Genomic DNA, 15778 nt, shown 5'->3' on the forward strand with positions numbered 1-15778 from the left:
CTTTCCCTCCAAGCTTCCTTTCCCCCATGAAAGACCAATATTGCTCGTGCGTGCAACTTCCTCTCTAAGCTTCCTTCCCCTAATGAAAAACTCAATATTATCAATGTCTTTATAATTACAGTACTTGACCCATTCCATAATATATGCTCTCGTTTCAATGAAACATGTGGGGCCTTCATTTAATACAATATTTAAATTGTCAAGAAGGACCGGAGTACACCTACCTAGCAATGCCCTAAATTTTAATTCAAAAGTGTTAAAGTTTTATAATTTATAAAATTACTATATATATCTAATAGGCGTGCCACTATGCCCTTTTACATTTTATTAATTACATTTTTATCCTATAATATTTTTTTAATCCTTTTATTATTTCTTAATTAAATTCTTGCCACAATAGTAATTTTACCCACTTAATCCTTTTATATTTTATTTAATTACATTCCTATCCAATATTATTTTTCTACTTAACCTTTTTATTATTTTTTAATTACATTCTTGCTTTAACTTAAATGATTATTCATTTAAAATTCCTGAAGTTAAACTTTTTAATTTACATAAGTGAAACTTAATATGAGTTTTCCATTGCATTTTTTGAATGAATAATTATAAATAATTTTAATAGTTAATTTTGCAATATATAAAATTGATGTACTATTGATTTAAATAAAAAATATTAATGGTTAACTTTTTTGTTAATTTAATTTATTTTCATTTTTAGACTTGATTAATCAATAAATTTCATATATCTTCTCTCATATTATGGAAAATCACTAACAATATACTCATGCTATGCACGGTTAAAAAAAAAAAGTAAAATTGAGAGAATATATATATATATATTTGAATAAAATTTATTTTATTATACTATTAAAAAATATTATAAAGATATATCATAATAAAAAAAATATATAGCGTGATTTTTATTATTAAAGTATAAATTAACAGATAGGCATGTGTTCAAGAATATGAATTTAAAATATTAAAATTTATAAAGATAAATTTAAAAAAAGTAAAATGAAAGGTGGTAAAATTCATTAATTTGATTTATTTTAAAATTAATGTAAAAAATAATTAACTCGTTATTTTATTAAAATTCATGAATAAATAATTTATTTTAAATAATTAAGAGTTGTATAAATCTTCAACTTATCATATTATTAATACTATAATTAATCAATTATATTTAACATAATTTAATTTAATACAAAAATTCTTAATTTTTTAATATAAAATAATACCTATCCATATTATAAAAATTTATAAATTATGTAATTTATTTATATCACTAAAAGTTATATAAATCGTTATTTAACACACTATTAATTCTCTAACGTTATATTAATCAATTACATTTAAGATGGTTTATTTCACTCATACATTAATTTATTTTCAAATAAATATAAAAACAAACAATTAAGTCATACACGTCATTAATTTGGAATTCTACGTGGCAATACCAAGAAAAATTCTGCCTGCTTTATATATATATATATATATATATATATATATATATATATATATATATATATATATTGATTTGATAGTTTACGTCTATAAAAATATGTTAAATAATCTTTAAAAAGGAAAAAAAAAAAGGTTTGAGTAAGAACTACTCACCCTATTAGTGAAATAGTTGAAATGTAGAATATTCTAAACTTAAAAAAATCAATAATATATTTATAAGCAGGTACCAATATACATTTGTCAAAAATACAGAACAATATAGTGATACAACTTATATATAGTATTTCTGAAAAAGCTAAAGTATTTATTGAGAATAAATAATTTAAAATTTTAAAAAGTGCATTACTACACTATTTAAAGAAAATAATAAATGGAACGTTTAGATAGAAAACATTAAAGATACATTAACGGTTATTAGAGGAAACGTTTATTATTTCACAAATTTGAGAGTAAAGATTTATTACAGAGCAATACATTAATACATTAATTGAATAATTCATTGTTATTAAACTTTATCATTTTTTAAAAACTAATAATTAATAATAATTACTCAAAGCCATTGATACATTAAATAACCAAATCAAATTAAACCAAAAACACTAATTCAAAATAAATCCAAACCAAACTAATACATTAATACATTAAATAATCAAATCAAACCAAATCAAAAACACTAACTCAAAATAAATCCAAACTAAACCAATACATTAATACATTGAATAATCAAATTAAATCAAACTAAAAACACTAATTCAAAATAAATTCAAACCAAACCAAATCAAGCCAATACATTAATATATTAAATAATCAAATCAAACCATGCCAAGTGGAAGCCTAATTGAAGGAATATGTCACATGTTAAATTAAAATGCCAAATGGATATGTAACATGTTAACTTTATAGGGAAAAAATGCTTGCTTTTTATATATATATATATATATATATATATTAGAATTTAAAAGTTTTAGCAGTTCATATACATGTTGCTATAAACATTAAGTGCTATCAATGTGTGTATTGATAATAAATATAATTATCTATTAAATATTAATTATTAAATATCGATAATTTTTTTAAGCAAATTAAAGATTGATATTATAAACTTATATAAAGCTCTGCTAGTACTATTTTTTGAAATAATATTTATTTATGCTTTTATTAGTTCAATTAATAAAATAATAATATTTGATATCTTATTTAAACCTAAGAATAATAATACCTATATAAATTTATATTTTTATGACTTTTTTGGTTTGAATAGACTAAAATTAAAATTTCAAAAATCAAAAAACTAATAAAAATTAGTTTTAATTTTATTTATAGCAATTGCCCATTTTCATTTGAGAAATATATATCTAATAGATTCACATTAAGACTTTTATTTTGCATATATTTGCATTAAAAAAACTTTAATTGAGATACTAAATGGATAATATTTTTTCAACTAATTGTGAATATAAATTATCTCTGTTGATTATTTAAATAATAAATTATTGATGAAATTAATTTCATTAATATTTTTATTTATTTATTATTATTATTTTTAAAAAACCCATTTTAAAATTATTATAGGTTAAAAAAAATTAGCTTATTTAAAAATTTATAATAAAATTGTATCAACTAAGATAAAAACAAACATACATGGATTTTCACCTTTTTTTGGTTGAAAAAAAGTATTTGTATTTGTGTAATAACAAATATTTAAAAAAAACTCTACTAGAAGTAGCATTATCAAATTTTACACATTCTATTATGGTTTTCTATATAATTACATGTACATGATAATGTCAATATAGTATTCATAATGATGTCTAAAAGTAAATTATTATATACAAAGTCAACGAATATGAAATATCATTTATAAAATTTTATTATAAAACGTCAAATTCTATTGTATTATAACACAACTTTAAAAATTATATTTCTAAATATATAATATGATAATTAATAGATGCATCGTGCCAGATTACAGTGTGGTTTATAACTTATAAAAAATTTATGTATAAATTTTTTTGAAAGATAATTTATATATAAATTATTAATTATAGAACACATAATGGTAATATTTAATATTTAATTTAAAAAAAACCGGTAATATTTAATATTTATATAATAATAGCATATATTTTGGAATTTGGATCGACAGGAAAGTCACACAGTACACTAAGCCAGAACCGGTTCTAAGAAATTCGACCCGACTCTTCCGTTTTCGGGCCGGGCCGCGGGCCGCTAGCCATGGCTGATCCTCTATATTTATAAACTACAGCGAATGAACAGTATTGCATTAGTGTTGCTTGAGGAGGATTTTCTACGTCTCTCTGAGGTATGCTTACAAATTTTGTTTATGAATTAATGGAAAAGTTGGACCATTGGGTCTCTGTCGGTTTGATGAACGTTTCATGATTCTCTTTTAGGGTTTTTGTTTCCTTTTCTTTTTTCGCTTTAATTTCTTTCTGTCAATGTAAGCAGCCAAAAATGGCATTTAGCTTATCTTTAGGCGACGGCATTAGAAGTAGTCAGCGGTTCTCTTAACAGAACTGCAGTTCTGTCTGTTGGACTGACCTGTTTAATAATCCTATACACAAAAGAAATGTTTGGTGAATTATAATGAGCTTTGTTCTGGTGAGTTTGGAGTTTTCTCTGAAATTGCAAAAAAAGGGTTCGTGTGTTTCTTTACTAAATTTGTTATAGATTGTTCTCTTTTTTTAAGAAGTACCAATTGGCAATTTGTTATAGTTGATAGTCAAGTACCAATTTGAAATGGCAATTTGGGTTTCTGGATTGTATTAGCCTTTGAGTTAAGAAGTCTGTATTAGCTTTAGGTTTATGGGATTGCCCGGTAATCATCAGCCAGCTTCGAGGTTTTGAATCGTGTGTGATTATGTGAGTGTGTCGCAGCCAAAGTGTTACTATCATGAATGGTACTCTAGTGAATTTGTTTCAGCTGTGTCTTTGTGTTGCTTGTAATTCACCGTTATGATTGGGCAATTTTGTTTTGTGAATCATGTTTGCTTCACAATTTTAGTTTGACATAAAATTTTTATCCGTTTTGTTTCTAAAATGGATTATGTCAGCTGACTTCAGGAGAGATGGTTCATAGGCTGTTAGATTTTGCTTTCTTTTTACTAGTTTTTGTCTCATGTTTGAAACTTCTAGTTGTGTTATGTTTAACATCTCCTCCTGTGATCTAGATATAATCATAGGTTTTGTATAATAATAAGATCAATGTTGAATGAACCCAAGGTTTTTGTTGTCTTTCTGTAAACTGAAATATATTCATTTGGCATTAATATTCAGTTCTATATTTCAAAGGAATTAGGCATGCATATTCTGAATGAATGTCTCGCCCATGTTTGTGTTAATACTTGTCTGTTAAACCAATTCGTGGCATCCTTAGTAAACAAGCTTTTCTTTGTTGAATTTGAATCTTCAAAATGAATATAAGAGAAGTATGCTATTTAATTAATCTGATAAAGCACCCCATCTCACCATTGTAATCGTGATTTGAATTGTGAAAGTTATTAGCTCTTAGCACGTAAGGTATGATTATGTTTCTTATCCTTTATGAGTATAGGACTCGGGAAGAGTCTAGGTTAGCATGATTACATATTTCATGGAAATCTTTGATTGTCCATTATCTGGGTTATAGCAATAGCATTGGAGTTGGGTCAATCAAATCTTGGTTACGAACTTCGGATATGAACCACTAGGATGATTATTTCTTGATTTTTCTTTAGTTTATGAAATTTTCAAGATCTTAATTTTGACTTGATTTGCATAATAAATTTAAGCAGAATGTGATAACTCGCCTATTATATTTTTTATCTCTTAATAATTTTCATATATTACTGCAGTATATGCCATGAATAGAAATGTGTCGCTATCAGCCTTGGGAAGATGATTCTTCGGAAGTTGATGATTACGCACGTGTAGGAAATGGCAGGGAACACATTGATGTAAGGTTGGAGACACAACTGGCGATGTTGCAAGCGCGGATTGCAAATGTTGAAGCTAGGGTGGAAAGGCTTGAGGCAAAGATGTTATATTTGCAGAAGGGAATGCACATAGTTTGTGGATTGTTTTTTGTCACTCTTGTGTATGCTATATGCAAATAAACTAGATTTCGATTTGTGTTGATTAGTTGTAGGCTAGTAGTTGCTCTGCTCACAATGAGATGTGTATAAAAGTTTCATTGTATAAAAGTCAGATTTTAATGATAACATGAAAGTGATGTCTTGTTATTGCTCTTTGCCATTCGAGATACCCAAACGTCATTAGCAGATTACTTTTTCTAACATCTGAAATGTGTTTTTTTTTTTTCAATGATTTCAGCATACTGGCTGAATACGAAATTTAATCCCTGATTTTCAACAAAAAAAAAAAAAAAAAAAAAAATCTTGTATAGCACTTAAATTTCTCTTTTTATAATAATCTCACATCATGTTAGAAATAATAAATTATTAAGATTTTTTATTTTTATATATAAAATATTGATTTGATATGTAGTTGATATGACTTTTAAAACAATAATTTTTATATTTTCAATTAATGTTTAATCAATTTAATTTTATAAGTTGAAGTATTCAATAGATCAATTAAAACGTTTAATAGCTGTAATTTTATACGTTGAAGTATTCAAAAAGTGAAAGTGAAAGTCAAGGGAGCCACAAGTTTTTTTTGCAAAAAAGTACAAGGGGAATTTATATATTGAGCCTTCAACAATGATGCCAAAAACTCTTGCTCAGTATTCTGAATGAATGGTAGCTTGAGAGGCATTATCTTAGCTTTTATTAAAAGTTTCTATAAATCATTTTATTGAAAATTCTATCCATATTTTTTTCCTGGAAAAGGGTTATTGTCTTGGACCTTATACCCTTGTGATGTTTCCTGCAAGTTGTTTAAGAAGACTGTACTCTGTAGTTTTCTTCAACAGGTAGGAAAATAAAACAGAATCTGGTTTATCTGATGAGCAACAATTGTCCCATTGGCAAACTCAGCCTCTTCAGCTTTCAGAAAAGAAAATTTCTTTTAAATTATAGGATTCTGTTTATGATAATCCATCAATAAAACATGGGGGAAATAAATTACTAAAGAAGTTGCAGAATATTGAATATGATACAGCAATTACAGAAATTGAAATGTATTGATGACTTTGGAGACAAGAAGGCAATTACAGAAGTCAAAAAATAAGTATTTATGCTGTTGAGAATGAAAAAATGAATCATTCTAGATCGATTATCCCGAAATTGGAGAGAAGGATCTTTACTTGATCGACAAAGTCTGAGCCTGTAGCATACTCCGTTAGCATCCCAACAGCAAAACCGAACATTGCCCATCTGTTTAAGCACAGAAACAAAAATGAGGCACAAGAGGCATTAAATAATAGAAAAAAGGGTCTTATTATGCTCATTATATTATAGCTCAACATATATATACAACAGAAAAAAGAAGTTCATAGCTTAACTAAGCTAACTTAGTTTAAGAACATGAAATTCTGAGAAGCTAAAGACAGGAATTGTGAAGATTGAACTTAGGATACCAGGTGATAGACCATACAATTTGCATCCTCTAACAATCCTAGAGAGCATTTCATGCTAGTCCAAACATAGAAATATTGGATTATCATATTTCAATTAAGTGAAGAGATGAGCAAGAAAGCATTATTTTCTTCTCTTTCAAAGAAAAGAGTTTATTTGCTATTGATAATGTTCAATCTTTATAGTTACATACAGAATCTACTATAACCTTATGACACAATAGGTAACAGGTGTTGGGAAGCGAACCCCAAATTGAATAATAATAAAACAATTAAAGGACTTATAATTGAATGGGTAATGGAACTAGCATAAGCCAATTGGTCTGGTGCAAGTGAATCCCAACACTCACTGGCTTATAAACCCATGCGCAGGAGAGGGGAAATAATGCCTTTTGTTAAGCCTTACTAATGAACTCTATAAAATCTTAAAGAATTCATATTGGAAATTTTATGAGTGGTTAAAAAATGAAGAAAAAAAAGTGCTGCAACAATTCATACCAGAAGGAAAAATTGTAACCTGCAACACTTAAACAACATGAATGTATTTTGTTGTATAGCAAATACTAAATTCTTAGTAGAATAATTTGTGTGCAATTTATGCAAGGCTGCAGCAAGAAGTGAACCAGTCACATTGCTTTCTTATAAATTGTTCTCTTTCTAACTAGTCTCAGTTATATACTACAACAAAAGAAATGTTTACATGACAAAGAAAAAGATTTTACTAAGCAAGTTTTGTAAGTGAAAGACAAATTTCAAGCCAGGACAGGGATTTTCAGCAGTCAAAAACGCAGACAAGAAAATCAGATGCAACTCTTTAAAAAAGTAATGCATTTTTCTAAGGCTCGTATAGTAGTATATCAATCCTATAAAATCTTAAAGAATTCATTTTGATATCCACAAATGAAGTGTTTGATATGAATTCATATTCATTTGAAATTCTATATGTTGGAGTTTATGGAATTTGGTTATACTAGAGCTAAATTCTAACAGAAATGGTAAAATTTATAAATGAGCTCTAAACTTAATATGGATACAAGCTAATAGCTAATAAACTCTTACTACAAGCTAATTAGACTATATCTTCGAAATGAAATTTACATTTTAATATAATATGAAATCCATTTGCAAATCAAACAAATTCGATATTCAATTGTTCTAAACTATATTAGTATAGTTACTAATTGGCTTTGAGCAGAATAGCCCAGTATTAGGATTCATATTAGCATTTCAGTCTTGAGAGTAAGATAATGAAGTCCAAAAAGAAGATGGGAAGGAAAAAAAAGTGATGTTAAATTTCTGTTCTCAATCTTCTCTTCATGAATGGGTAAGTTACTAGCTATGGCAGAGAGCTCAGCTAAATTGGCAAACACCCTAATTATTTTACCTCCTTATATAAGTTGAACCACGACACATTGAATGATAAACCATTCAATTTCAACAATTAAATGTGAGCAAAAATACCCCAAAAAACACCAAAAACCACAATAATATCATCTCAACCCAATTTGAATATCAAACGCAAGCCCATATAACAAAATTTGATTCAAAAACATTCCTTTTAAATGTATTTGCGTATTAAGCTGCTACCTTCCATTGGTAATCTCATTCTTGCCAACAAACCCAAAGAAAGGACCCCGATCTGACTCCTCAAGCTTCTTTTGCTTAAAATACTCTTGAAGCTCCTTAGCCTTTTGCCTCTGAAACTCCAAGGTAATTACATTCTTATCATCCAAACCCACCTTAGCAGCAGGCTTGGGTGGTGGAGGCACAGTAGAAGGAGGAACAGGTTTCAAAGGAGGTGATGGTGGTGATGGTGGAGAAGGCTCTCTGAGAGGAGGAGCCACAGGTCTCCTTATAGGCCCTTCAGCTTGAGAGCTCCTAATGGTCAAAGCACAAAACTTAGTTGTTGAGGAGAATTTAAAACAAGAAGATGTTGAAGTTGATGACGAAGAAGAAGATGGAGAAGAACAAGAAGATGATGGGTTAGGGATTTTGATATATGGAAATGAAGATGCTAATGACATTTTTCCTTTTTCTTTCTCAAGATTCTATCTATCGGAAATCCTTTTAGGTTGGTTTTGTTTTTGTGTATTTGGGTATTATCAGAATCAGAAGTGAAGCGTGTGGATAAGGTGTGGCCAAGTCTGTAATAGTGTGATGGTTATGGTAGAGACTACAGAGTTAGTTAAGTGTATTGGAAAAGAGATGATTTTGGCGCCTCACAGCCTCTCAAAGCGTGTCAAGTTTTAACAACACAATCGCCTTTTGTTTGATAGTCAAACAACTATTTAGTTGGTGAATTTTGATTGAAAAATTATTACTGTCACTTTTCTTTTATTTGGTAAAATGACTATTTCATTTTTAAGAATTTTCCATTAAATTATTTCGTGATTCCATTAAAAAAATATTATTTTTATTGCTAACATCGTGTTCGGTAATAACTTTTAAACTAGTTTGAACGCTTTATTTATATTTATTAAATACCTTAATTTATAAAACTGTATCGATTGAATACTTCAATTACATTTATTAAACACTTATAAAATATTTAAAAGTGTAAATCTCATTGTTTAATAATTCATATTAAAAATGTATAAGGTATCAACCTTTGAATAAATATTGATATATATTTATATATTATCAAATAAATTGTAACATTAATAACTTTTTTAAAATAAAATAATAAATTAAGATTGTTAAGACATTTGACATGTTGTAAAGCATTTTCCAATAATATGTATCAAAGAAAATTTTTTAATCATGATTTTCAAATTCGAATAATCAAGAACAGATCAACTTTCAAATTTGAATTTATTTTTTGCTTGAAAATAGTTAAGCTCTGTGATTGACCAAGTGAACAGAATGGATATGAGGACCAATAAATCGAACCCACTTGCCGGTTCAATTCAGGTTTGATTTGATAATTAGTAAAAATGAAATATATTTAAAAATGCATTTTAAGGATGTTAGAGCACAATGCCAAAGGGAAAATTAAAGATTAAAGAAAAAAAGGCTAAATTACAATTTAATCCATGTAGTTTTATTTTTAATCGTATATGTATGTATAGATTAACAAGAATAACTTCATCTTCTCAACAATTTTCAAATAGTTTTTCTAGTATTATTTTGATAAAATATTTTGGTAATTATTGATATAATTGGAAAAATTAAATTTTTACTTTTAGTATAAGAAAATATAGTAGAAATAGCAAGTAATGTATTTTGGTCTTTTTATTTATAATTTAATGGTGAGAAAAGCAAATTTTTGGACTGATTATTATTTATTAGTCCAATAAAAGCAAATCATGGACTTTTCAAAAGGCAAAGAAAAGTGGAACTAAATATATATCACCAAAGTTCTAACCACTAATATTAATTAATTGTTATATTTCAACAAATTATTTTAATATTTTTTAGGTCTTTGATTGGATAGAAGTATATTAAAATTATTTTAATATATGGAGAAAAATATTTTCCCTTGTTAAGAAAAGAAAAGGGAAATATTTAAGTAATACTTCATTTATTTCACTCGGGTTACATGTTTTGAATGTTTTCAATTTGGAGAGAAAATGGAAATAATGGAAAAAAATGAAAATTTCACTTATTTTTGTTAAATTTTTTAAAAACCCAAAATAACTATTCCCTCTGTCTCATTATATTTGTTTGTTATTCTTTTTTTGGATGTCTAAAAATTTTTGCAAAGTTTCGAAATTTATACATGTAAATAATTATGATAACCCTGATGATCCTTCAATAAATAAATGACTTTTATTAATATCTTAATTAGTTAAAGGTAAAAGAGAATAAAGTAATTTTTGTTGATTAAATTTTTAATATGCGTTTTTTGTCAAATCATGCAAACAAAATGGGACGAAAGGAGTATATATATTCTATTATTTAAAAATAAATGGATTCATAATTGTCATCCTTTTTCAAATAAAGTTTTCTTTCATTCGTTAACCCAAAAGAGAAAATAATTATAAAAAGAAAATTGATAATTACTTATTATTTTTCTTCAATTATTTTCCTTACTCTATTATTTTTCTTCCTCTCCTTTCAAACAAATTACAAAAGATACATTTTCCCGCAATTATTATCATTTTTTATAAGGGTTGTTATGTCACTTCTTACTCAGCGTTTACATTTCTAATAAAAATTATAAAATAATAATGGGAAAAAAAAATTTTTTTACTCCCTGACATTTAACCTAATTTACTACTTTGTCTCTACAATTGTAAAGGTTAATTAAATGTCCCTAACATTTTACCCCGCACATGGTACAATTCTTCAGTTAAAAAATGTGGTTGTTCACCGTTAAATTAGATGGCAAAGACTCTAATGTCATCATTTACATGAACGACAGTCTACTCTCATGTGGCTTTAGCTTTTTCCCCCTTATACTTCACCATCTCTTCACCGTTAAATTATTTTTTTCATCTCTCTCATTTGTTGAGTTATCAACATGACTACAGTGGTTTCATCACTGGATTTTGAAAAGTAGAGTTAAGTGATTTCCCCTCCTACCTACGAACCTTATCAATTCGATTGGATCCTTTATTTGTCAAGTCAACAACCAAGATCATCTATCAACTATCAATTATGAGTTTCTTGTGCAAATTTCAATGGAAATACAAGAGACGAGTGAGGTTTATTTTGTAGTTTTTAGAGAGAGTGTGTCTTCAGGTGATTTACGGCTAGTTGTTGCGTCTGTCCCACTAATGGCATTGCCTTTAAGTTTCGCTGATTTTTGAGGAACATAATACTGGTTTTTGGTATTAATTTTGTATCTGAGATTGCGAATATAGAACTGAGAAATGGGTAATTGTTTTAGGAGCTCATAAGGTAGTGGTTTTGGGAGTGGAATCGTAATACCTGAAAATGGTGTTGGGCGGTGCCCACTCAAGTGGGACCCGCACATTGTTTTTTATTGGTGTGCGGTGCCACTCAAATGGGACCCATACATTGTTTTGAAATTGGTGTGGCGTGCCCATTCAGTGGGACCCACACACGCGATGAAAGAAAAAAAAAGGGAGAAAACACGTTTTATACTCGTCTTCCTCTCCTATAAATAGGAGAAGATTTGCCTCATTTGAAACATACTAACAAGTGATTCAAATCCCATAATTTGAGAGTTAGTTAGTTTTAAGATAGGGTTTAGAAAAATAGTGAAGTTTATTAGGGTGTTTTTGGAAAAAACTTTTTGAGTGTCACTAGTTTTGTATTACTCTTTTTGTAAGCCTACTATTTTTAATAGTGGAAGAAATATTCGGAGTTGGTCCCGTGGACATAGCCCTAAACAGTTAACGGTGAACCACTTAAATTTCTGTGTGTCCCATTTCTATTTTTCCGCTGCCGTAATTATTTTTTGTAATTTTATTGCCGGTGCCCTAACAAGTGGTATTAGAACCAGGTTTCGGTAGGTCAAACCGGTCAGATAGCAGTACTGAATCCGTGGATATATTTTGAAAATAAATATACCACGACGAAGAGAAAATTACGACGAGTCCATTGGTGCTGTCCGCTTGGAAAGACGTTGCAGAATTGACTTAGTGATTAATAGTAAAATAGTAACTCGTGGTTGATGGTGAATAGTTACTATTGGCGTTACTGTTGCTGTTAAAGCCCGCACTATTCACGTATAGCACTATTCACGCATACAGGTACTATTCACATATAATGCTATTTATGTGTATAGTTACTATTCTCGTATACTAGTACTATTCACATATACGGTTACTATTCACTCAAAAGTCATAGAAGCTAGAACGAGCAAAATGATCAGTCTAAATGGCGCAAATTATCATATATGGAGAAATAAAATGAGAGATCTCCTTATGGTAACCAAATTGCATCTGCCCGTGTTTGGTTCAAGTAAACCGACAGATAAGACTGATGAAGAATGGGCTTTCGAGCATGAGCGAGTTTGCAGCTATATTCGACAATTTGTCGATGATAATGTATACAACCACATTTGCAACGAGACTCATGCTAGAACATTATAGGACAAGCTTGAAGAGTTATATGCCTCAAAATCCGGCAACAACCAATTGTTTTATTTGATAAAGCTGATGAATTTCAAATACCAAGAAGGTACTTCTGTAGCAGATCACTTGAGTGAAATGCAGGTGACTATTCACCAGCTGTCAAATATGGACATAAAATTTGATGATAAAATCTTCGGCCTTATGGTGCTTGCCTCCTTACCAGAGTCTTGGGAGACTTTGAAGATATTAATAACAAACTCTACACCACATAATGGAGTTAGCTGGGAATTTGTTAAAAATGTTGTTCTGAATGAAGAAATGAGACGCAAAGCACAGAATCCTTCTTCATCTCAGTCAGACATTCTTTTAGCAGATGCTAAAAGAAATAATCATCCCAGAGGTAGGAGCCAATCTAGAAGTTCAAATACAAGAGATAAGAGTAGGGGAAAATCAAACAGATTTGCCAATATTGTGTGCCATCATTGTGGGAAGAAGGGGCACATTAAAAGGTATTACCGGAAGATCAAAGGCAAAGCAAAGAAAGAAGAAAGCAGTGATGATGAAGCCAATGTTATTGCTGAGTTCCAACTGTTCATTGAAGACACTATCAACATTGCAGCCCAGGAGACCAATTGGGTAATTGATAGTGGGGCTACACTCATACAACATCCCGGAGAGAAAATTTTTCATCTTACACACCAGACAATCTGGGCGTAGTCAAGATAGCAGACGGCGAACTGTTGAAAGTCGTCGGTAAGGGAGGTATATGCTTGGAGACAGAAAATAGTTCGAGATTAATTCTAAAAGATGTCGTGCATGTACCAGACATGCATTCAAATTTAATCTCGGTTGCCAGACTTGATGCTAAAAATTTCTATAGCACCTTCAGAAATGGTTAGTGGAAACTCACAAAAGGTTCCATGGTGGTAGCCAATGGAAGGAAAGACCCAAAGCTGTACGTGATGTATGCGAAGCTCTCCCAAGATACTTTAAGTGTAGCAGAGGATGACAGTACAGTTGACTTGTGGCATAAACAACTAGGCCACATGAGTGAGAAAGGAATGACAACTCTGGTAAAAAACAATATGCTATTTGGATTGGATAAAGTCCACTTAGAGAAATGTTCTGATTGTATGGCATGAAAGCAGAATAGAGTAGCCTTCAAGATTTCTCAGCCTTCTAGAATGAAGAATGTGTTAGATCTGGTTCATTCAGATCTATGTGGACCATTGACGATGTCATATGGTGGAAATCGATACTCCGTAACATTTATCGATGACCATTCTAGGAAGACCTGGGTATACACTTTGAAGTCTAAAGATCAAGTTTTAGATATTTTTAAACAATTTCTAAACTTGGTTAAGAGACAGACAGGCAAAAAGCAGAAGTGCATCAGAACCGATAATGGTGGAGAATACACTGGGCCATTTGATGCTTTCTGCAAAGAGCATGATATTCAACACCAAACAACACCTCCCAAGACGCCACAATTGAATGGTTTGGCTGAGAGGATGAACAGAGCTTTAATGGAGAGAGTCAGATGTCCACTCTCACATGCAAAGTTGTCTAAAAGATTTTGGGGTGAAACACTTCTTACAGCAGTTCACCCTATAAATCGTTCACCTTGTGTTCCTCTACAGTATGATACTCCAGAAAGAGTATGGTCAGGAAAGGATGTTTCCTGTGATCATTTATTGGTGTTTGGTTGCAAAGCCTTCGTATATATTCCTAAGGATGAGAGGTCAAAGCTTGATGTCAAGACTCGACAATGTGTATTCATTGGCTATGGCCAAGATCAATTTGGCTATAGATTTTATGATCCAGTCCAGAAAAAGATGATAAGAAGTAGAGATGTTATATTTGTTGAAAATCAGACTATTGAAGATGTTGAAAAGACTCAGAAGCGAGTTGCCGATAGATCTGAAGATGATTCAACAGATGTGCAAATAGTTCCTCCAGCAACAGAACAAAGACAAGTTGGAGATGAAGAAAATGTTCCACAAGAACAAGAGCCAGAGTTAGAAAATCTAGAAGTTCCTTATCACAATGAACCAGAAGAAGATTTTGATGGTGTTCATGTTCAGCCACCAGCACTATAAGGTTCTCAAACTTTAAGAAGGTCTAGTAGAGTCAGACAACCATCTACTAGATATTCAGCAAATGAATATGTATTGATGACTGGCGGGGGAGAACCTGAATGCTTTGAAGAAGCAATAGAAGGTGAACACAAAAGGAACTGAATTGAAGTCATGCAAGATGAAATGAAATCCTTGCATGAGAATAAAACATTTGAGCTGGTGAAGTTGCCCAAAGGTATGAAAGCTTTGAAGAATAAGTGGGTGTTCAGGATCAAGCAGGAAGAACACAGCTCCCAACCACGATTCAAAGCTAGACTAGTTGTGAAAGGATTCAATCAAAGAAAGGGTATTGATTTTGATGAAATCTTTTCACCAGTTGTGAAAATGACATCCATTCGAACAGTGTCGGAATGGCCGCCAGTTTTAATCTGGAAATCGAGCAAATGGATGTGAAGACTGCCTTTCTACATGGTGACTTGGAAGAAGAAATATACATGGAGCAGCCAGAGGGTTTCATCGAAAAAGGAAAAGAGAATTATGTATGTAAGTTGCAGAAAAGCTTGTATGGTTTAAAACAGGCACCAAGACAGTGGTATAAGAAGTTTGAATCTGTTATGGGGGAGCAAGGTTACAAAAAGACTACTTCAGATCACTGTGTCTTCGTAAAGAAATTCTCTGATGATGACTATATTATTCTTTTGCTCTATGTAGAT

The 15778-nt window shown here is 30.1% G+C and overlaps 1 protein-coding gene and 1 long non-coding RNA gene across 2 annotated transcripts; one reads left to right on the forward strand and one right to left on the reverse strand.

Annotated features, from left to right (window-relative positions):
- Positions 1-3619: 3619 nt before the first annotated feature.
- Positions 3620-5708, forward strand: LOC110009608 (uncharacterized). Its single transcript, XR_002284490.3, has 2 exons — positions 3620-3790; positions 5322-5708. It is a non-coding gene; the product is annotated as an uncharacterized LOC110009608 (long non-coding RNA).
- Positions 5709-6540: 832 nt separating this feature from the next.
- Positions 6541-9200, reverse strand: OHP2 (one-helix protein 2). The gene is made up of 2 exons (XM_012218558.4): positions 8591-9200; positions 6541-6803 (listed from the first exon to the last, which is right to left on the reverse strand). Exons 1-2 carry the CDS (start codon positions 9025-9027, stop codon positions 6689-6691), a joined length of 552 nt encoding a protein of 183 aa, XP_012073948.1. The 5' UTR covers positions 9028-9200; the 3' UTR covers positions 6541-6688.
- Between the last annotated feature and the right edge of the window lie 6578 nt (positions 9201-15778).

This window comes from Jatropha curcas, chromosome 9 (genome assembly GCF_041381405.1).
Source record: "Jatropha curcas cultivar XTBG-Jc1 chromosome 9, XTBG_Jcur_1.0, whole genome shotgun sequence".
Taxonomy (NCBI): domain Eukaryota; kingdom Viridiplantae; phylum Streptophyta; class Magnoliopsida; order Malpighiales; family Euphorbiaceae; genus Jatropha; species Jatropha curcas.

What these genes read in the sequence shown, in the direction of transcription:
- OHP2 (XM_012218558.4), bottom strand. Translation starts at nt 9,027, where the DNA reads ATGTCATTAGCATCTTCATTTCCATATATCAAAATCCCTAACCCATCA. An exon ending in AATGAGATTACCAATGGAAG is followed by an intron (nt 6,804 to 8,590) that starts GTAGCAGCTTAA and finishes GTGCTTAAACAG; the next exon opens with ATGGGCAATGTTCGGTTTTG.